Below are 23,219 nucleotides of genomic sequence, written 5' to 3'. Positions count from 1 at the left end.
CCTCCCTTCATGTGGTGGGAGCTTAGCAAATGTCATTTCCACAAGAAAATGTCGGATAATTTTGAGAGGTCTGGGAAGAAGAGAACTCATGATCATTGTGCTGCCTGGGGTGCCTCAGTGAATCTTCCTAACTGCTTAGGAACCAAACCCTCCAGCGTGTGACTGCCACCCGCCTCACCCGCACACATGCTGGCCCCAGAAGGTTTCCCAGGTCACCTGACCCAATCTGTTCTGGGGCGGCTCCAAACCAATGGTGGTGAATCCCAGAGCCTCAGAGGACAGAGCCTGGCCCAAAATGAGCTGGGAGAGGGGAGGGAGAAGGGAAAGGACCCGGATATTTCTCCAGGGAAGACTCAGAAGAAAGCTTTCCAGAAGCAGGCAGGGTCCTCAAGTCTAACTCCACCAGCCTCTCTCCAGGCCACCCAGGCCTGCATCTGGCTCAGGGACAAGGACACGTGGTCAACGGGAGACCCCCGCCCCAGGTGTGGCAGACACTCAGTGTGGCTGTGCCGGGAGGAACAAGCCTAGCTTCTCAGCTGTCTAATGATGGCTGAGCAGCTCTGGAGTCCTGAGGGGTGACTGCCTTGAACAGTCCTGCCCTTCCATTAAGGTAGAGCTCTCTGGGGTACACCAGAAACATGCTGTCAGGACCTCTGAGGCCTCGTCCCTATACTGCCTGAACTTGCTATTGGACTCTGGGAAAATCATTCAGTCTTTCTGGGCTTCTGTTTGCCTCAGCTTCACACAGAGGTCAGGGCATGCGAAGATGAGAGACCCAAGCCAATGCCCACTCAGGGGATGCACATGAACTTCCCACAGCCCTTTGGACCTCTTCCCTCCTCTGGGGCAGGCCCTGGGGTCCAGCTCCCCTCTGAGGAGGGAAATGGCCCTTGTTTCAGATCCTGCACACACACCCCAACCTCAACTCCCTGCCCCCCTTCATCACCACTCAGGACTCGCTTTATTAGCTTCCTGTCCACAGGTGGGAAAAGTGAGCCATGAGCTTGCTAACAGCACCAGGGAGCAAGGAGCACGGCCAAGCGTGGCTGTGAACGTCCCTGCAGCCCTTGCACGGAGCTGAACCTGCCTGGGCTTCCCCGGGGGTCCCTGTGCTACACCCTGGTAAAGATGGGAAGCCCCTTCACGGCCCTGCTCCACGCCCAGGGAGGGCTACCCTGGCCCAAGTCCATGTCTGGTGCCGGGGATGGCAGCAGCTCCTGTGCCCCAGCCCTGTGCGCCCTTGGGCCCGCGGGCACTCCCAGGCCCGCGCCCCTCCCTGCCGGGCCCCGACCTCACCGGCATGACCGTGAAGGTCTTCAGAGCCTGGTTCAGGCTGCGCACCAGCGCCCACTTGCCGGGCTGCTGGGCCCGCGGCTCGGCCTCCATGGCCTCTGGGGCCACCTCGGTGGCTCCAGCGGGGTCCACAGGCGGCTCCATGGAGCGGGGGTCTGGCAGCGGCGAAGACGAAGGCTGCGGCTTGAGTTTGGGCTCCTAATTCACCTAATCCAGTGCACGCCACCGCCGGGGAACCCTAAACCGGGCCATCTGCCTCGGGCCCATGGCAACGGCGGCTTAAGTGACGCCAGCCAGCCGGTAGGGGACCGGGCGCCAGCGTGGTTGGGCCCCCTCCCATCACAGCGGGACCCCAGCCCCGTTGGAACTTCACTGGACTCCAGCGAGTGGCCGCCCAGCGGCGGAGCCCTGGGCCCTGCATAAACGTGGGCCCTGGAGCTGCCCGACTGCAGCTTTGAAGAACTTTATTAGATTTTAAGGAGCCCTGGTGACGCTGCAGGGAGCCCTGGTGTCCTAGTGGCGGCGTAGGGCTGCTAACTACCAGGTCAGCAGTTCGGAACCACCATTCACTCTGCGGGAGAAAGACTGGGCTTGCCACTGTGAGGAGTGGCGGGAGTCCCCGTGTGGCTGAGCCGGAGGGCAAGCCCAGCTTCTCAGCTGGACCGCCCAGGTGTGACTGTCCTGAATGGTCTCACCAGCCCATGACGGTAGAGCTCTCTGGGGTCCCTGGGGAACACGCTGTCAGGAGCTCTGAGATAGTCCCAGTCTTGCCCGAACTTACTGTCCGACTTTAAGTAAATCAGGCAGTCTCTCTGGGCTTCTGGTTCCCCTAGCTTCACCGGAGTCACAGTCGTGGAAACTCACAGGGGCAGCGCTGACCTGTCCTATAGATTCCCTATGAGTCAGACTGGACTCAATGGCAGTGAGTTTGCTGGGGGAGGGGGTCCTGCTTTTGTTTTATCTTTGGTTGGTGGCCGGGACTAGTCAACGCTGGGCGGCCAACTCCAGGCTCAACTATTAAAAACCACCAGCTGCTCTATAGGGGAGAGTGGAGGCTCTCGGTGCCTATAGAGTTGAAGAGCCTCAGATACCCGACACGGGGTTGCTGTGCGCCAGAGGTGCTCCAGGCCTGCGGCTTTCCAGGAGGAGACGCGCTCCCGGGAATGTGACGGGCTGAATGGAAGACTGGGGCGGTGTCCACCACTGCTCTGATGGGCTGGCTGTCTCTTGGGGAAGGAACAAGCCAAATACAACTCTTCCTGATCCAGGCGTGGCGGGGGACAGCATGGGGCAAGGAGGAGCCCCTGAAGAGCCCGGCTCTGCCGAGGCCCACGGGAACCTTGAGCTTGAAGAAGAAGCCAGTGGAGGCCTGGTGGGGTGGTGTTCTTGGGGCTGCCTGAGAGCCTCCCCACCCCTGGTGGTTCACAGTGCACCCCAAAGGAGCACCAAACCGGCCTCCCTTGTCCTGTTGCCATCCGGGCTAGGCACCCAGCTCAGGTTTGTGCTGGGCTCTGAGCCAAAGGAGCTACCCCCACCGCCATCCCCACCCACAGTCGCAGGGCAGAGAAGGCCCACGGGCTGTGCCCTTTCGTCCACCACATCCAGCCACTCCCACCATCCTTCTTCTCCTGCGCTCTGCCCTCCCTCCTCCTCCTCTCCCATCAAGGACTTCAGGCTCCACTTCGCCCCTCAGCACCGTCTAGTGTTCTGGAAACCCAACCCAGACAAGCAAACATCCGTGGGTGTGGGGGGGGGGGTGGGTGGCAAGGAAGGGCACTGTGAGGCTTTAACCAAAACTTAAAGCCGGCCTGGGTGGGCCCCAGGGCTTTCTTCTCGTACCCCAGCTTCCTGTCAGGGAACCCAGGGCTCTGTCAGCCAACACAGAACTGACCGTCTTCATTGCCTGCACACTCTCAGGAGGGGCTCCCTCTCGGGTCAAACCAAGGACAAGTGCCCCTGCCCATGGGAAGTTATTTGCCCAGGAGAAAGCCTCAGACACGAGGAAGGGCTGGTGCCAGCTGTCCAGGTCAGCTTCCATCTGTCAATTTAACCAGCCTTCACCGAGCACAGGCTCAGATCGGAGTGCAGGGGACAGGGATGAACAAGGCATGTCCGCAGCCTGGTGGGGTGGACAGACCCAGACACAGATAAGGATGGGACTGCTTGATAAGGAATGGATGGTTCCGGAGAGACAAGATAGCATGACTAAGAGGCTGAACTGTGGTGGTATCAGATGGCTTAGGTTCAACCCCAGCTCAGCCACTCACAAGCTGTGTGACCGTGGGCACACCACGCAACCTCCACGTGCCTCTATGTCCTCTGTCAGAGGACAGGATAGCGGCCCCACCTCCTGTGGCTCTTGGGACGACGAAACAAGTGAACAGGCGCAACATAGTTCCATCCATGCCTGTCGGGGCCAGCGATGTGTAAGTGCTGGCTCTTCCTCGCTGGAGGATTCTAGGCCTCTGGGTGTGATGATTGTCCAGGCAGACAGAGCAGGGAGGGGCATTCTAAGAAAGGGACATGGCCGAGTACAGAGGAGCATGCGTGTGAGGGCAGAGATTGTAAGGTAGGTCTAGTGAGGACGCCCCTATAGGGAGCTAAGAGCCTGGTCCTGCCTGGATGGGAATCCATTGCTCAGCCCTCTGCCCCAGGCCTGAGCTGAACATGGGGACAGGCTCCTTCTCTGAGGGCACCAGGATCTAAGGTGACCCACGCTACCATCACATCCAGATATTTTCTATGGTGGCTCAAGTCTCCGCTCCCTGTCTCTCTGACCACCTGGGGACCTCTCCAAGAAAGTCTTGCCCCACTTAGTCTCGTTCCTTCCTCTGCACACCTTCCTCTGCACACTTTCCTCTGCACACCCTCCTCTGCACAGCCTTCTTCTCTGCGCTCCTATGGTGCTTCTCCCAGACTGTCCCCAGCCCACCACCATAATCCAGCCCCTGCCACCCATTGTACAGAAGACAAGGAGAAGGGACATCTCCTAGGGCATACAGCAAGCTGGGACGAAATAACAGTGTCAACTGTCATCAGGAAGTCACATCAGTGAACGTGGCTACAAAGGAAACTCCAAGAAGCCGCTGTCCAGAGAAACACTGAAAACCCTGGGACACAATGGGCAGAATCAACTTTCTCACACCTTCGAAAACAGCCAATAGTTCAGTCAATGGTTTAACTCCGACCCAAACCCCCCACTCCTGGCCATCGAGCCAATCCTGACTCCTAGTGAGCCCATAGGTCAGGGTAGAACTGCGCCTGTGGGCTTCCGAGCCTAGCTCTTCAGGAGAGCAGGAAGCCTCATCTCTCTCTCCCTCAGAGCTGGCTGGTGGTTTTCAACTGCTGACCTTGAGGTTAGCAGTCCAGTGTGTAACCACCAGGGGCTCCTTTACAGCATCCAAGCCACCAGGTCATCAAGACAAAGGCAACTGCAGGCTGACAGGAGAGGCTTGTGGCCTTTAAATGGGCCCCCTCCCCTCCTGGCTTATCGGGGGTCTTCAGGGTGGTGGCCTGCATCCCTGCCTGCATCCCTGGGGTAGGGTCCTGGGCCCAAAGGGGGAAGAGTAACCCTTGTTCTCCAATAATCGTGGTGGTTTGTTTTTGTATGTCTGGCGGCCTCCTGAAGGAATCGCCCAGGACTTGCCTTTACTTCCCTAACGTGGACTCTTCTGAGAAGCAGCCACGCTATGGGTGGAGAACATTGCTCAAAAGCCTTCAAAGGGCTGGAGGATATAAGTTGAAGCACACAATAGACACATGTAAAAGCCTGGGTAGAAAATTGGGGAAGGAGATGCCGTGGGAAATGCAGGCTTTGAAAAGCTCCTGCATACGCCAAGGAACGGACAAGGTCATGCTCCTACATAGGACTGGACACGGTTCAGAAAAGGGCCGAGAAGCCCCTACACAGCCGCCCCACCGGCTGACCGGCAAGCTTTTTGCAAGTAGGTAGTGAAGGCTGAGAAAGTTTCATCAGCTACCAATGGAGGCCAGAGGCAACTGTGTCTATGGACAGATATTACCACCAGGGATTCCATGATCCTGTAAAACCGCCCTTCTTCGACTATGAAGGAGATACTTAGACATTCCCAAATATGCAAAATCCAAGAGAGTCTGCTTAATTTATTGCCAGGAGACCCCCCTGCAAGAAATCCCACAGGCAGTCCTCCAGGCTGCAATGAATGAATACGAGACAGTAGTAGCTCAAAGCCGTACAAAAATCAAGACCACCAGGAGCGGCAACGACACGGATAAACAGAGGAGGCAGTGGTTGCACTTTGCTGTGCCCGAGGTGACGTGGGTGCACAAAACCGAAATTCCCAATCTATTTTAATGAGCATGCAACATATAAATATTAGTCGTGACCATGAGAGCATCGAGGACTGAGGGTGGAACAGCCGAGGAGCAGGGTTTTTGTATCTGTATTAAGTCTATGAAGGATTGTTATGAAGTTAAAATGGTCAGTGTAAACCCCGAGGTAACTAATAAGAACAAAACCAACATTTTTCAAAATGCAGAAAATAGAATGAGACAGGAATCAAAACAGTATACTGGGGGTGGGGGAATCATTTAAATACACAAGAAGGCAGTTGTGGGAGAGTCAGGTAGCAAGACTATAGAAGAGACATAGAAAACAAATAGAATGAAGTCCTTTCTCCTCAGAAATTACATTAAATGTGGCTGGATCGTACCCTCCAATTAAAGGACAGCCAGTGGCAGGATGGATTTTCAACAGGAGACACGAGCCAACTGCATGCTGTCTATGAAAGGCCTGCTTGAGCTCAAAGGTGCAAACAGATTGAAGGGGCGGGGAGTTGCAGACAGTAACCAACAGAGGAGTAGGGCTGGCTACCCTCAGAGCCGACAACACCTACTTATGGGAAATCTGTTACACGAGACAAAGGAGACACTAGACTTTGATGTAGGCTCATCCAACTCGCATCAACTGCCTCAAACTCTGCCCACGAATCTGGGCAAAGTACATCGAATCCCTCCTCGGGCCCTGCCACTGAGCTGGAGATCTTGCCATTCGGAACTCGAACAGCCTCCTTCGGGGTGAGCCATGTGTGCCCGAAAGCCCGGGTCCTTCCTCATTTTTGGCCTGGCACCAGCTGCCCTTACTACTCCCCAGGACTCTTCTTCCGCACCTGCCCGTGAGGGGCTGCTCCAACACTCACAGCATTCCCTGAACTCCTAGGAAGAACAGAAGCCTCCCAGCTCCCAAGTTCCCTCCCACCATCCCTCATTCCCAACGGTCACAGCTCTGCTTGGAAGTGACTTTGCCATGCTTCTGAGCCACCTTGGGGCCCTGCGGGTTGAGGGGCTTCTCCAGGGCAAAGAGCCGCCATGCTTATCCCTGTCCCCATGGTTCCCAGGCTGGCAAAGGGTGAGGACAGCTCAAGGCCCCTCTGCTACGGTGGGTGAGAATGAGATTGAAGGAGGCATCTTTGACACACTAGGCATCCCCAGGCACCTCTACCCGACCTCTAAGGCCATTGCCACCACTGCCCAAACAGCCCCAGGTCCCTAGGAAAGTGCCTTTGTTCTGTGAATCTGACCTAGCGTAAGTAGTCTGACCTCTGCTCCCAAAGCCCTGGCCTGTTCCTATTGCCACACCCCCTGCACAGTGGCCTCCTCCCAAGGCCCTTCTCTCACTACCAGGACTCTCTACCCTCTCTGGACCCACTCCAGCCCAGCCCCGTCCCACTTTGGCAATATCAACTACTCTCTCTGGAGCTCAGCTTCCTGGCTTGTGGGATGAGCATGAGGGTCCCTGTCTCATGGCCTTGTAATGAGCACATTCGATCCTGGGGATAGAATGCCTCCATCACTTCGCAGCTAAGATCAAGGGTATATAATGGCACTTAGTAGGACCACAGTGGCTTCTCGTTAGAGGTATTAAAACTCTTAATAAATAAATTTGCTTCATGAGTGAAGATATTTGAGTCGTTAGCTCATCTGTGGGTAGGTGTCTCCTGTGCCTGGTACACTGTGTTACCCTGGTACCCATCAGCCTGTGGTATGATGGGTGGATGGATGGAAGGATGGGTGGATGGATGGAAGGAAGGAAGGAAAGAAGGAAGGAATGAAGAATGGATGGATGGATGGATGGATGGAAGAATGGGTGGATGGATGGAAGGATGGATAGATGGGAGGATGGGTGGATGGATGGATTGATAAATGAGTTCTTCTCTTCCACTAGTATGCCCCATGTGTGGATATTCTACACAAGTGGGAAGGACTACCATCTCCTTTGAAATCTCACTCATGGGAACACCATAATATAATTGTATTAGTCATAGCAGTCGTGGTAGGAACCTGGTGCTTACATGTTCGGCTGCTAACCTCGAGGTTAGTAATTCTAAATCACCACTTGCTCAGAGGGAGGAAAAGATGCTCCCATAAAGAATTACAGCCTTGGCAAGTCACAGGGGCAGTTTTACCCTGTCCTAGAGAGCTGCCATGAGTCAGGATTGGCCCGATGGTAGTGAGTTGGTTTTGGTTTGGGGGGCAGTAGTGGAAGCTGGCATCAATTGAGCTTTGCATTAAGCACTGGGTGGAGCGTTTTAAATGACTTTTCATTCTCAAACATTTCTATCAGAGAACTGAGCTCAATGATTTCCCAATAGTCACTCAACTAGACAGACTAAAACACAGGGTCAGAAGAAGGCATTCCTTCAGCACATGTGCTGAGCTACACCCTGAGGCTAAGGAGCCAGTGGGGAGTGGGGCCACGGTGCTCCCTGAGTCCCACAGCTCCCCAGGAGAGCCAGGTAGACAGAAGAACCTGTCAGAATGGGAGCCAGACTCCAAGGCGGGCAGGGGAGGTTCTCCAAATAAGCTTACATGGAGGACCAAGGAGGAATCAGTCAGGCTAGAGGTGAGGGAATGTGACCCCTTCTGGAAAGGGGAGGGAGGGACAGGTTGAGGGGGAGGGAGGCCGGCTGAGTTGGCAGATGCAGGAAGAGGCTCTTTCATGGAATCCCTGGTGGCATTGGATCCTCAGAACAAGAGTCTCAGGACAGAGGAGCTTGCTCTCACTTTAGAGTTGAGCCAACTGAGGCTCTGGAAGGTTAAGCAACATGCCCAAGATGCCCCAAATTGTCAACAGTCTTCCCGGCAGGGTCCCAGAGCTGTCTAAGTCCCCCTATTTTTTTGAGGACCAAAGAGGTGAAAAAAAGAAATGTGCTTTCTTTAGTAATTGGGCAGAGTGCCAATGGGGAAGTGGACTAGCATTCAGAGGGGCTTGGTGGGGAGAGGCCAGAAGTCTCCAGAGGGAAGACCCCCCTGTCCCCTAGCTCCCAAGGGCCTTCAACCCATACACTAGGACAAGCCACCACTCAGTGACAGAGTTCCCTCCTCTTCTCAGGGATCCCAGCCATCTCTGATGGCCCGCGACCCCTCTGGCTTTCCTGGTCCTGCTCTTGAGCCTGCCTCCTCACACAGACACAAACACACTGGCCCCACGTGGCCTCAGGCTGCAGGGCAGAGCCGACCCGCTGTGCTGGATGGCCTTGGATGTGAACCCTCTCAGAACACCCCTGAAAGGCCCAGGGCCCCGTGCCAGGCCAACCTGGATCTAGGCCACATTCTTGGCTGCCAGTCTGGAGACTGGGAGCTTATTTAGAACTTCAGCTGGTCACGGGGAAAGGCTGAGGATCGGAGGCTGTTGTGGCCTGGGAGGGAAGGGGGGCTGCAGACTCAAATGGGGAGAAGCCATTCTGCTCTTTTCCCATATACCCCTGGGACTCCAGCTCAGGCCATATCAGACTTTGCTCACTGTACCCCTCAGGAAAGCTCTCAAAGACCTTTCTGGTTGGCTCCAGTAGCCTTCCCACCTTCATTCCCCCATTTGTACTTGCGCATATGCTGTTCCACTGCCTGGAATGCTCAGCGATTCGGAGATGTATATAAATAGTTAGCTTCTAGTTAGTGAGGTAAGTACAATGAGAGAGGAAAGTCCCTCTCATTGGGGGGAACAGTTTCCAAACGGGCTTGAGAGAATCAGGAAAAGCTTCATTCTGGGTTTTGAAGCATAAATAGGAGTCTGTTAAAAAAAGAATTGGGGAGAATGTCCCACAATGAATACATAGATGAAAGAATACCAAATAGGGGCAAGAACAGCTACCCAATGAGGTTACTTCCAACTTTGAGTTTGCAGCTTTGCGGACTTCGAAAGGAAAAGGCCAATGGGACAGGGTGGGGTCTGGTTCTCACCTGCTGAAGAATCACCATTGTCCTGTGTCAGAAGGTCTTGCTGCTCACCTGGCCAGACTGTTCTGCAGAGGAAGACATCATAAGAAGCTGTGAGCAGGGGTCCCCTAGGCTCCTCCCAAAGCCAGAACCTCTCCTCCCTTGGGAGATCCTCCCTGGCTGCTGCCCCTTGGCTACGAACCAGCTGGAGTGGCCTGACCGTCAGCAGCCATCAGCAGCTCCATGACTCAGAGCAGGTGTGTCCTCTTTCTGGCGGCTATCACTCAGGGATTCCCAGGGGGTCCCCAGAAAGGAGCAATCCAGCCCCTCCCAGGCATATGGGTAACAGGGGCCAGAGAGAGACTGAGACTGGTCCAAGGCCCCTCAGCAGGTTGGGGACAGTTCTGCATTGGAGCTTTGTCTCCCAGCCCAGGGCTTTCTTGGACGTCCAGGTAATAAGGGGCCTAACCACCCTCAGAAGGAAGGGCCTAAGAGCCCTAGCCTGGTCATAAGGCCCTGCTCAACCTGGCCCCTGCAGATGTCTCAGTCCTACCTCTCAGTTTTTCCTCTTCTGCCCTGTGCTCAGACCCTCTGCAGCGACCAAGGTCCCTGAGGCCGGCTCCCTTATGCCGCATGGGTTTGGCATCTGCTGCCCCCACTGTCTGGTAAACTTCATGGCTCCACTCAGATGGGCAGCCCAGGGCCACTTCAGGTGCTGGGAGCCCCTCAATCCCAGTCCTCATGATAAGTCTTCTGTTGAGTTGGGAGGTGGCGGGGGGGGGGGGGGGGGGTGTCTCTCTCCACCTCTGCCCCAAAGTCTGGGAGTTGGTTGATCCAGCACAGAGCATGAGACTGAGTCATACCTGAGTCTCCAGCCTGGTCCAGCATGAGTGAGGTCGAGCCCAGAGACGAGTTCAGGAAGGCTCACAGGATGGGGTGAGGTGATCAAGGCATGGGGCCTGGGGTGAGGCCTCTCCTGGTCCCCAATGTACCCCGCCCCCAATGAGCATCCATTTTTCATAAGGGCCCATTCAGAGCGCTGGGCCATCTGATCCTTTGCCCATGACACTGCCTGACACCTGAGCCCTGACCTCTGCTCTGGAGCTCTGAGCCCGGTGGGCACTTTGTCCTTCTGGAGAGCTGCACCCGGACCAGGACCTGGCAAGTGGATGCCGCCAAGGCCTGCAGAGAGCTGGGGCTGCAGAGGACGCCTTAGCCATCCAAAGGCATCTTGTGCCAGGTGACCATGCAAACCCGGACAGGTGTAAGGGAAATGCTTCAAGATACGCTTTTTTTTTCTTCTAAAAATCAGGACAGATCTGTTCCAATGAAATACTTTTAGGATTAGCAACAGGGAGCCCAGGACTGGCCTCTGTGCCCCTGTCGGGTTTTGACCCACCCCCACAACAGCCCTGGGTGGTGGGGTTCCAGACTCCCATTCCACAGATGGAGGGTACAGAGCGGGTGGAAGCGAGGTAGAGAAGGAATGTCAGAGAGAGACCAAAAGAGCCAAAGTGGAGGGGGCAGAACAAGCTCTCTCTGCCACTCCCAACAAGCCTGCTCCTTTGGCGCCCACACCCCAGCCCCCAGATCTTGGCCAGAGCAGGCTGCACAGAGGCTGTGCCCTTCGGCTCAGCTTGGCTGCAGGTGACTAACCTCCACCTTTCCAGAGTCCACACACTTTCATTCAGTGGCTGCCATGGCTGGGATGCTCCCCCACCTGCCCCTGCACAGGTGTCAGGAAGCCCAGGAGCAAACGGCCAAGGGGACTGGAGGCCTGCCCCCTGAGTCCAGTCACCAGACCAAGGACACTGCCCATCCTTACCTGGGGCTCCTGCTGCCCTCTCTCAGCTGCCCACCAGGCCGAATGCAGCGGGAGGACTGGGAATCCAGGGTCACAGACACTTGGCCTGTCCTCTGTCCTGCTCCGAGCTCACGCTGGGAGTCTCCAGACCTTTGGAGGTGCCCTGACTGCAGACGCAGTCAGTCGCGTGCTCTCTCTCTCTCTCCTGCCCAGGGCGGCTGTCCAGCCGGCACTGCTCGCCCTCCACTCCAGAGCCTTCTCCAGGGGTGGAGCCTCAGGGGCCTCCGGGTCTGGGCGCCCGTGACGTCAGCGTGTGGGTGGGGGCGGGCTGGACTGTGGCCAGAGGCTGGCCAGGGCTCTGGGCGAGGGATGGCCAGGCAGACAGGGCACTGGGGTCTTGGCCCCTGCCAATGACCAGCGTGTGACCCCAGCCTGGGACTGCCCGTGGGGGCCTCAGCTGCCTCCTGCCACCTGTGGCCTCGCGGAGCAGAAACCCCCGCTGGCGCGGGCTTGATCACTGATTTACTGGCCCAGGTGCGCAGGAAGGAGAAGCGGGAGGAGCCGGCGGAGTCCCTCCCCGTCTCCACTTCCCGGTGACACCGGCTCCCCTGACAGGTCAGCCAGACCCTCCTCCCAGGACACCCCCCTCCCCCCCAGACGGGCCCCCTGACGCTCATCCAGTGGAGCAATGCCCCCCACAGCCTGTGCTGGGCCGGGGCCAGGGCAAGCGGGAGCGGCAGGTCCGGTGATCACCGATCACCGAGCCCACCTGGCCTGATCCGCGGACCCCAGAGCAGCCCTGCACGCCACACGCGGAGCAAGGGGAGTGCAGACGGCACGGAGAAGCGGGTGTTTGGTATCAGCATCGGTGCAGACGACCGCATCAGGACCCCTTCCCGAGACCCGGCACTTCCTTCTTCCCCACCAGCGCCGGCTTCTGCGAGGGCAACCCTAGGCCCTGGCAGAGGGGCCGCTCTTTGCGGTCTCCGGGCTCGAACTTGGGTGTGTACTCAGGGCTGGGGGAGCCCGGCTGCCGCCAAGCCACCGCGGCCCCACAGTGTCACCTGCTGGACAAGGCAAAGCGGAGCATCTGCCTCTCAGCCGCGCAGAGTGAAGGGGAGTCCAGGCCCTTCACCCCACTCCGGGAGCCGCCCCTACCCCGTCCAGGCTAGGCCCTGGTTTCCAGTAACTGGGAGGCAGGATCTGGAGTCAACCAGGCCCTTTCCCCATGCTGCGAGCCCAGGCAAGGCCGTCTGTCTGGACCTGATTGCCACGCTGCTCAAAATGTTCTTTGTCCTACAATGTTAAGGAGACCTCTACATGAACCAGAGACCTATGTAAACCCGATAGGTGAATGGATTCGGGGCTCATTTAATTCTAGCCCCAAATCTAAAGGAGAGAATGGGATTGTTCAGTTTCTCAGGTAAAAAAATACCTCGGTCCTTGGCTTCGCTGAAGAAAGAATTCACTCTGGGGTCTTAAAGACTTGAAGGTAAACAAGAGGTCAGCTAGCTCAGAAGTAACAAAGCCCACGTGGAAGAGAAAGCACACCAGCCTGTGTGATTACCAGGTGTAGAAGGGATCAGGTATCAGGCATCAAGAACAAAAAATCAAATCATTGTGAATGAGGGGGAATGCAGATTGGGGACCCATCTGTAGGCAACTGGAAATCCCTTTACAGAAGGGCTTTGGGGAGGAGACGAGCCTGTCAGGGTGCAGTGTAGCAATGATGCAACATACAACTTTCCTCTAGTTCCTAAATGCTTCCTCCGCCCTCCCCCTGCCCCCACTATCATGATCCCAATTCTACCTTACAACTCTGGCTAGACCAGAGGAAGTACACTGGTACAGATAGGAACTGGAAACACAGGGAATCCAGGACAGATGATCCCTTCAGGTCCAGGGCTGAGAGTGGGGATACCGGGAGGGTGGAGGGAGAGTGGGGTGGAAAGGGGGAACTGATTACAAGGATCTACATATAACCTCCTCCCTGGGGGATGGACAACAAAGTGGGTGAAGGGAGACGTTGGACAGTGTAAGATATGACAAAGTAATAATTTATAAATTATCAAGGGCTCATGAGGGAGGGGAAGCAGGGAAGGAGGGGAAAATGGGGAGCTGATACCAAGGCTCAAGTAGAAAGCAAATGTTTTGAGAATGATAAGGGCAATGAATGTACAAATGTGCTTGACACAATGGATATATATATGGATTGTGATAAGAGTTGTATGAGCCCCCAATAAAATGATTAAATAAAATTTAAAAAGAATTAACTCCGAAGGCTGGTTTGTGATCCAAGGGAGTTTTATAAAGGATGGAAGAAGTTTCAGGTTTTACACAAGCGCCCTTAGGGCACTTCATAGGGCGCTCCACCTCTGAAGACCTGAGGCCAGGAGGCGTGGTCCAGGGTATTGATTGACCCCATTGCCTGAATTAAGCTCACCTGCCCCTTCCTGACTCAGAGCCTGAATTTCTGAGCATGCCCAGTGGACACCCTGGTCCCTGTTCTACCTTACCTAATAGTATCAGGGCTTCTATTGTGAACACCTGATTTGCAGTAAGCAATGGATGACAGTGGAAACTCAGAATCCATTTGCAGGGTCCCTGCATGGATTCAGCCTCGGAGGGATCCCCTTGACCATGGTTGAGGGACTTAAATAGTTTTGCTATCAGACAAAGTGTCATAGACTCGATTACGGCAGATGCAATTAGGTTAACATGTGATACCTGATCATTTGGTCTCCCTTTTGACCACATTTTAAATCTGTTCTACTTTTTAATACTTCCTGCTTTTTTCTTGGAGTTTTCTTCTGGTTTATTTTGTTATTGTTGTTGGTCTTTTGAAGGGGCTGTGTTTTGTTTCTATGTTTTCCAGTGTAGGGGGGCTGGGATGGGGGAAGCTATAGCGACAGTAACAGGATTAATTAGGGACTTATTGGGGGTACAGGGGATTGCAGAGAAATGGGAGTTAATAACGAATATGAGAGAGAACTGTTTTGGAACTGACTGTGGTGATGTTTGTACAACTCTTTTAATATGACTGAACTATGGAAGTTTATGATGTCAATAAAGTGTTGGTTTTTTTATTGGAGTGAAATGCCCTCTCCAGGACACTTGGAAGGGGAGTTGTGACATCACACCATCTGTGAGTACATTTGGTAAACTCATGATAAGGCACAAGGTCTCCCGGGCAGCAGTGGAAGGCAGCAGGTCAGGCGTTTCCACTTCCTTGGGAAGCTGGGTGCTCGGAACAGCCAGAGCTAAGCATGGTGGCCAGGCCTCAGCCCATGATCTGACCTCTGATGACCTCTGATGACCTCTGGCAGGTGCACCAGGGTCTTGGGCCTTGCATCTGCTGTGCACACCTGTAGCTCCCACTCTCTGCATCACCTCATCTGAGCCTCCCAAGCCTGGCACAGGGGCATGTGGAGTCAGCCTACGCAGATGAGATCATGAGTCCCGGAGAGAGAGATGGGTGTGCCCAGGGCCACGAGGCTGGCCAGGACAGAGAGGTTTGACTACAGAGGAGGTGGAGGGTTGGGAAGGTTGGGGGCCAGGTGGGATGGTCTCCACAAGCCATGGTAACTACAATACACTTAGCAGCCACTCTGCACTGACCTGAAGCTAAGCAGGTCACATGACTTGCCAGGTCCATTTCCGACCATTCTAGGTGTAGAAATCAGCCTCAATTTATTTTGCTCTTGTCCCCACCCTCTAGCCCACTGGTTCTCAAACTTCCTAATGCCTCGACCCTTTAATACAGTTCCTCATGTTGTGGTGACCACCCACAACCCATGAAATTATTTTTGTTGAAAAAATGAGGAGTTGGTACTAAGGGCCCAAGTAGAAAGAAATGTTTTGAGAATGATGACGGCAACAAATGTACAAATGTGCTTGACACAATGGATGGATGTATGGATTGTGATGAGTTGTATAAGCACCCAATAAAATGATTTAAAAAATTATTTTCATAGCTACTGCATAACTGTAATTTTGCTACTGTTATGAATCGAGCGACCTCTGTGAAAGGGTCGTTCGACCCCCCCCCAGGTTAATGAATGCTGCTCTAGCCAATTGAACAGAATTCCATCTGGCCCTCTCCAGAATCTACCCCCAGCCCTGCTGCTGCCCTGCCTTCCCGGCTCGGGCCCCAGCATCCTCCCCTGGCTCTCTGCTCTACCCACAACCACCCGTACCCCACCTCCTCCCACCACCATACCCCCCAGCCCTTCATAGGGCTACCTCTGCATCTATCAGATGGGGTGGGGCTGCAGCTGGCTTCTATATTGGCTTATTCATTGTCCCCCACCTCCCCGGTGAGGACATCATCAGGACCCCAGCATCCCCAGTGAACAGGGCCATGTACCTGTACCAAGTTGTGAACTAGGGAGTAACTGAATGATCTCAATTAGCTCCGTTGTGACTCTTAGCCCTCCCTCATCTGCCCCTGGGAACTCGTCCCTCCAGAATGCCACCCCACCCCCCACCCCCGAACCCCAGGGAACAGACAGCCAGGGGACTGTTTGCTATGGTTGCAGAAACATTTATTCTGAGAAGAGAACAAGGTGGAGTGGGGACTGTTGGTCCTGTGAGCTGCAGGGTACAGGTATATCAGGCAGATAGCAGTGGTGCTCCCTGGCCACCCTCCAGTCCCAGCCTGGTCACCAGGGGGCAGGAAGCAAGGGCAAGGCCGCAGAACTGACTGGGGATCAGACAGGGCCCAGCCATTAGGCGGGAGCCCACACAGCTCTGCCAATTGGTCCTAGTCGCCCCAGCTCAGCCAAGGCCCTGGGTCCATTCCCAGAGGCCCCGGGCTGGTTTCACCAGCCTCACTTCTCCATGCCCTGTCCTCTCTGCAGAGCCCTCGCATCAGTGAGAAACGGGGAGTTCCTAGATGCATGTACAGTGTGTGCATATACGGAGATACACAGAGAGAGGGGTAGTGTTTTGCCCTTATTCCACACTTGTAAGAGTGCTCGATAAGCAAGAATCCTTGGCCCCACTTTGCAGAGGGGGAAACTGAGGCACAGGAGGTCACGCTCAGAGTGTTGGCTTTGGGTTCTGGTTCTGGGTGAAGCCCTGGGTCTCAAGAAGGAATTTGCCTCTTGGCTTTTAGTTCCTGGCCCCTTGCGAGGCCCAGAGCTGGACATAGAGTGAGGAGACCCAGTCGGAGTAGCCAGCCCTTCGAGTCAGCAATGCTGGACCCCCCACAATGAGACCCAGGGGTGAAAAACACGAGTCCCCAACGGACTTGCTGGGCAAGACCACAAGAGGGAGTGCTGGGAGCCAAGTGGACGTTCTCATTGGCTGTACCTGCCGTGGAGGCTGCCCAGGGCTCCCCACTCGGCGAGGAAACACCAGGCAGGAGCTGCTGGCTAAGTACACAAGTCCCCAGAGCACACCTCTTCGCCCACCACCAGAGGACACGACTGCCCCCTCTCTGCAACCGAGGGCCAGAAGGTGGGAATTCAAGGGCAGGAAAAAGGGTGCAGGCTTTTAGTTTTCCTGAAAAACCCCTGGCTGAAATTGAGATTTTTAAAGTGGACAGGATAGAAAATGCTGAGAACCGAAAGGAATCCTTTGGTTCAGGCAGCGGAGGTGGGGGGCGAGGGACATTACGGCCTCTGTGGCTGGGTGTAGGAGGAATGTTTGCTGAGGGCTCTACAGTCACGTGATCCTGGATGGCCTGAGAACACCCACCCAGAGTCCCCTTGCCCAAGAAAAGCCTGGGTCTCAGCACACAGGACCATGGGAGCGTGTACCACCTTGGGTCCCCCTATCCTCCATGGTCCTGGCCCCTCCCCAGGAAACCACGCATCCCTTGGGCATCGGTCCTCACTCCACTGCCACCACCTGTGGTGTATGTGTGTGGGGGGTCACCCCGAAGCTGGGAGCCAGCACCACTTTGGGGCCTCCTCGTGGCATCATTTATTCCATTCCTTTGGCAAAGCTCCGTGGACAGAATCAGCAGGCGGTCCGGCGCGGAGGTTCAGAGCATGAAAACCACATCACCCGCACTCGAACTGAATCCCAGCCGGGGCAGCAGCCTCCCAGCCACCGCCAAGAGCCCTTTCCAAGAGGCTAGAAAATAGTGGAGGTGGAAGACCGGGGTGGTCCCGGGCACAGGGGCCAGAGTGGGGCTTGGGAACATGGCAGTTAGTGTGTAAACAAGTGACGTCTTGGCACTCCATTGGCAGACAGCAGGGCATGGGTAGATATTCTCCACGGATACAGTCCCTTCACAGACGGGACAGTTGGGGGGAGGTGAGGACCATTTAAATCTTAGGCTGGAAGGCCCTCCATGGAAGCCCGCGGGAGGGAGGGAGGAAGGCAGGTCCCTCCCCAGGTCACATGGTGAGTCAAAGGGGGAGCCAGGGAGATGGCCCAGGCCCAGGGCACTCTGGCTAGTCACTGGCCTCAGGTGACATGCAGCAGGTGGGTGGGCAGTGGGCGGGTCTCAGATGGCCATGAGTGAGGCACTGCTGAGCACGCACACTGCAATGGTGCCGGGCAGGTCGCTGGGCTGGCGGCTGCTGCGGTCTCGGAGGTGGAGGGTGTGCAGGGCCTGCAAGTCATCGGGGTCAGCCTTCAGGTGCACCTGGCCCAGAAACTCATCCTTCAGGACTCGGTGGTTCCAGATCTGGGAGGAAGCAGAGAACTGTGGAAGTGGCCACTTCAGGCCCGAGCCCTGTGCCTGGGAGGGGTATGGCAGGGCCCTGTACCTGTCCCCCAGAGTCAGGTTGGCGGAGGAAAGGGAGGCTCCCAGCTTGCCTTGGGGCCTTGGCCGTCCTGCTCCTGACCTTGGTGGCCCTTGAGCACAGGATGCCCCATGTGTAGTGAGGATGGGATCTCAGGGGACTGGGTGTTAAGAAAATGAGGCCACTCTACAGGGGCTCCTGGAGTAGGGGTACCCAGATGGATTCCCCAGAGAGAAGCTGGCCTGGGACCAGGGGACTGAGGCCCCCCCACTGGTGAGCTCAGGTCCCCATCTGCACGCAGTCTACCAGGCTCCCTGCTCCAGGCCCTGGAGGATGGCAGTCAACCACACGCTGCCTCAGGGGCAGCTTTCCTACACAAGCCCCTCCAGGGGCATCGGAGGGACAAGTACGAGGACACTGGTCCAGTTGGGGCTCGAGAGTTTGGGGGACCCAACTCACCCACCTCACTAGTGGAACAGGCAAGAGAATTCCCAAGGTATGAGTCGGGGGTGGAGCCAGAACCAGAACCGGAACCCATGTCCTGGGTCCTCCAAAGGCCCCGCTCTCCAGCAGGGCCAGTTCGGACTGGGGTCCAGGAGGGGTGCGTGCCAACAAGTGGGCTCACCTGGATGGTGAGGGGTTGGCCCGGCTTCTTGCGGTAGAAGACACCCTTCACGTCATACTCAGGGGTCGAGGTGCCTTTCTGCACGGCCGATCGGACCTTGTCCCCCTCGCATTTGATGATCACATAAGAGTTCGCCCCTAGAGGAGGGAGTGGGCAATGCACTGAGGGTGGCTGGAGCAGAGCCCCAAGGGGACAGATGTGTGGGCCGTGAGATGCCCCTCTGAGCTTCAGGAGACCAGAGCCTATCCCCTCTCAGGGGCTCCTACCTCCCAGAGACAAGGAAACTGCAGGCCTAACCGACTGGTCATCCAGGCGTTGGTCATCCAGGCGTTTGTCCACACAGCCTTCCCTTCCTCTCCTCAGCCTGGAATTGGCCACCACCTCCAGGAAACCTCCCCTGAGCCCTCCTCTCAGGTGTTTGGTTGTAGCTGACCCCCTCCATGGCCCTCCTCCCCCCACCCCTCCTGGCATGGAGGTCCCTGAGACCAGGACCTCAAGCATCAACTGGTATGTGCTGGATCTCAGGAGGACAAGAGGGCTCGGGGCCCAAGGAGAGAGGGGGCTTTCTGCACCTGGGCCAGTGCGAGCTCACCTGTCGGGGAGTCCTTCAGGCCAGCAGCCCCCAGGACGTGCACCTGGGTCACCAGCTGGGGGTAGCCACACAGGGAGCTCCAGCAGGAGTGGGGTGGGGCGTCCAGGCGCAGCTCCCTGGACGAGGGGAGAGGGTGGTAAGGAGGGGCTCCGTGCGGGGTGGGGAGAGGAGCATTTGTCCTGAGATCTCACATCCACAGGTGGGCCCTGACCACAGAAGACCCCCAAGGGCTGCCAACTGCTCCCTCCCTCCCTGAGCACCCCTCATGATCCCCCAAGGGAAAATCACCCTACCAGTTAGTACATCCTCTGCGCCGAGCCCCCCTGGGGCTGGACGTGGACAGGTGGATTTCTAATCTCCACAGCCCAGGAGCGAATAAGCCACTGAATAAGCCCCCTTTACAGATGAGGAAGCATGAGTCTCAGCCAGGGAAGGGTCTTGCCATCACACCACGAACTGTCTCCCAGGTCTGGTGGAAAGCAGGGCCCACCCTGCCCTTCCGGGGACATGGAATGGGGGCTGCACAGGGCCTGGGGTGGGGCTGGTTTCAGCAGCTACCTATGGGGCAGCGGGGGTGTGCAATCAGGCGGGGTACAGCCAGCTGCATGGTCTCAGTTCACTGTTAGTGGACCCTGAATGCGGATCTGTCAACTGGGGTGCTGGGCCTCCCACTCAGGGGTGCAGGGAAGAGGACACAAAAGGAGGAAAAAGCTTCTTCCCCAAGAGCTACGTCTGACGCACACAGAAAGGGGCCCTGGGGGCCCAGTGGGTTGCTCCCTGGGCTGTTAACCACAAGGTCAGCAGTTCGAAATCACCAGCTGCCCTGTGGGTGAAAGACAAGGCTTTCTACTCCTATAAAGAGTTACAGTCTTGGAAACTCACAGGGGCAGTTCTACCCTGTCCTACGGGGTCACTAAGAGTCAGGATCTACTCCGTGGCAGGAGTTTGGAGGTTTTTTTGGATTTGTTTTTTAACACACACAGAAGCGGCTGGTCCTGGCCAAGGCAAGCTGGGGGAAGGGAGGGGAACGAGATGATCAGGTGTCCGCCCGGGAGGCTAGAAGCCTGGCCTGGTCAGAGAGCCCTGGGCAGACCCTAACAGGTCGGCCCAGTCCAGGTTGGCCCTCATGGTCGTAGCTCCACCCCCTGCCTCCCCCCAGCACCCCCCCACCCGTCCCAAGGCGTCCCCTCGCACCGGCAGTTGGAGGGCACATCAGTGAAGACCCGGAGCAGGAACTCGCCCGTGTGGCCGGGGTCGAAGGTGGTGGGAATGATGACGTAGTGGCCCTCGGGCTGGTCAGTGCGCAGGAAGACGCTGCGCGAGTTGATGTAGATGGAGCTGGCGGCCTTGTGCTGCAGGCTGTGCATCCGGTACTGGCGGTTCTCCTCCACCTGCAGGGGGAGCGGAGGGCTGGCCGCACGGTACCGGCGCCTCTGCTCCAGCCCAGCCCACTCCTCGCTCTCACCACCACGCCTAGAGTAACAGGTCCACTTACACAGCATGCTCAGGATAGGGCACTCAGTCAATGTGACAAGGAGATTAGTGGTTGCCTAGGGCTGAGAGCATGCTCCCTGCCATCCAGGCAATGCTGACTGCTAGCAACCCTGCAGGTTCCCGAGACTGTCGCTGTTGACCAGAGCACGGCCCTGGTGGGGTAGTGGTTACTCGCCGGGCTGCCATCTGCATGGTTCAGAGTTCAAAACCACCAGCTGCTCTGTAGAAGAGAGACTGGGTTTTCTACTCCTGTGAACAGTGAAGGTCTTGGGAACCCACAGGGCGTTGCGATGTGTCAGCATTGACTTGATGGCCATGAACGAGGACTAAGACGGGGTCAGAGATCAGGGAGAATGGCTGTGACCTTGGAGGGTCTGGGATTTCTTTTGAAGTGATTTAAAAACCACCACCATCAAGTCAATGCTGACTTACAGCAGCCCTGCAAGACAGAGTACAACTGCTTCTCAGGGTTTCTGGGACGAAACCTTTACAGAAGCAGACAGCCTCGTCTTTCTCCCTGGGGAGCAGTTGCTGGGTTTGAACTGTCCGCCTTGCAGTGAGCAGTCTCAAACTCAGTACACACTTTCACTGTAGTGATGGGCGCGCGCCTCTGTGAATGTATGAAGGGGCTTGAATGTTTAGTGTTCTTTCAACTCCACTGCCCATGAACTTTTCACAGCCACAGAATCGTGCACACTAAAATGCACAGGTTATATGGCATGAGCATTATGTTCAATGAAGTTGGCTTAACAAAGAAGATGGGATCCCTCTGGTGACAATGTCATAGGTCCTGAGTGTCACACAGAACCAAGAGTCATGATCTGTTCAAGTCACAGCACATATTCATGAAAGGGCATCGCTGCCATCTGGACGGGCTAGATGGTGCAAAGATAAGCTACAGTCGCATTACTGAAGGTCATGAAATGTCAAAGCCACAGCCAAGTGTCACAGCCCATCAGCATGCAATGAGTGTCTCAGCACAGTGAGGGGAACAGCTTGTCAGCACATGATGTTCCTGTCCTCAAGTGTCAGAGACTCAATTCATCCACCAGGCCGCCAAGTCCATGCCCGCTCAGAGCGACCCTACAGGACAGGGCAGACCTGCCCCTGTGGGTTTCCGAGACCGCAACTCTTGACAGAAATAGAAAGCGCCATCTTTCTCTTGAAGAGAGGCTGGGGGTTTCGAACCGCTGACTTTGCAGTCAGCAGCCCAATGTGTGACCACCGTGCTCCTGGAGCTCTCTGAGTGCGTCCCCAGGCTTCATTAAATAGCTGGAGTCCTGGGAGTACCTGTCACTGCTTTGCCAGGTCTTCAGCACACGCGTGGAAGGCTTCACTCAGTCCCAGGCCCGAGGGAGCAGGCATGGGTGAACCCATCTGGCTCTGCTGAGGGGCGCCCTGGCTTCATGCCCAGCAAGGCCAGTGGGGCTTCCTGAGGACTGTGGAGCTTAGAGAGCCCCAGAGCCTTGGGAGAGAGGGAAGCCAGGGAGCCCCTCTGACACCCAGGTCCTCCCAGGGGCCACTGGCTCCAGCAGACCCCACCTTCCTTCCTCACCCACTACACAGCTGGGGGTGGGGGGAGCAGAAAGAAGGCAAGCCGTGAGCTCCTCCGTGGGCATCCCAGCACCTCACAGCTTCAGCAGGCACGCAGAGTGCAGGGTGACCAGGGTGCTCTAGAATAGGGGTACAGCACTTTACTGTCAAGGGCCATTTGGATACTTTTAATGGCCTTCATGGGTCACAGAAAAAATGACCTGTATCAAAGAACAAAAATCATATCATTGTAAATGATGGGGAGTACAGATTGGGGACCCAAAGCCCATCTATAGGCAACTGGACATCCCCATTTCAGAAGGGTCAAGGGGAGGAGATGAGCCAGTCAGGATGCAGTGTAGCAACAATGAAACATACAACTTTCCTCTAGTTCTTTAATGCTTCCTCCCCTCCACCCCCACCCCCACTATCATGATCCCAATTCTACCATACAAATCTGGCTAGACCAGAGGATGTACACTGGTACAGATAGGAACTGGAAACACAGGAAATCCAGAACAGATGATTCCTTCAGGACCAGTGGTGAGAGTGGTGATACTGGGAGGGTGGAGGGAGGATAGGGTAGAGAGGGGGAACCGATTAGAAGGATCTACCTAAAACCTCCTCCCTGGGGGACGGACTACAGGAAAGCGGGTGAAAGGAGACAGCAGACAGTGTAAGATATGACAAAATAATAATTTATAAATGATCAAGGGTTCATGAGCGGGGATGGGGAGGGAGGGGAAAAATGCGGAGCTGATACCAAGGGCTTAAGTAGAAAGCAAATGTTTTGAGAATAATGAGGGAAACAAATGTACAAATGTGTTTAACATACAATGAGTGTATGTATGGATTGTGATGAGAGTTGTACGAGCCCCCAATAAAATGATTTTTTTTTTAATTAACCTGCTGTGTTTGGTCAGATGTTCAATGAACCCATGCCCCATGTGGTGGCTGAAGCTCCTGCTCTCTGGTGAGGTGTGTGAC

General features: G+C 55.8%; 1 protein-coding gene across 2 annotated transcripts in view; it reads right to left on the bottom strand.

Moving 5' to 3' along the window:
• Positions 1-15,812: 15,812 nt before the first annotated feature.
• CAPN5 (calpain 5) overlaps positions 15,813-23,219 on the bottom strand; it is a 49,227-nt gene continuing 41,820 nt past the window's right edge. For both annotated transcript variants that reach the window (XM_075546324.1, XM_075546325.1), the window contains exons 10-13: positions 20,400-20,596; positions 19,206-19,321; positions 18,614-18,750; positions 15,813-17,930 (exon numbers count right to left, since the gene is read on the bottom strand). In XM_075546324.1, coding sequence (XP_075402439.1) covers positions 17,748-17,930; positions 18,614-18,750; positions 19,206-19,321; positions 20,400-20,596 — 633 coding nt within the window. In that variant the 3' untranslated portion in view covers positions 15,813-17,747. The remainder of the gene's footprint in view (positions 17,931-18,613; positions 18,751-19,205; positions 19,322-20,399; positions 20,597-23,219) is intronic.

Source organism: Tenrec ecaudatus, chromosome 4 (genome assembly GCF_050624435.1).
Source record: "Tenrec ecaudatus isolate mTenEca1 chromosome 4, mTenEca1.hap1, whole genome shotgun sequence".
NCBI lineage: Eukaryota > Metazoa > Chordata > Mammalia > Afrosoricida > Tenrecidae > Tenrec > Tenrec ecaudatus.
This window is presented reverse-complemented; position numbering and strand designations above follow the sequence as displayed.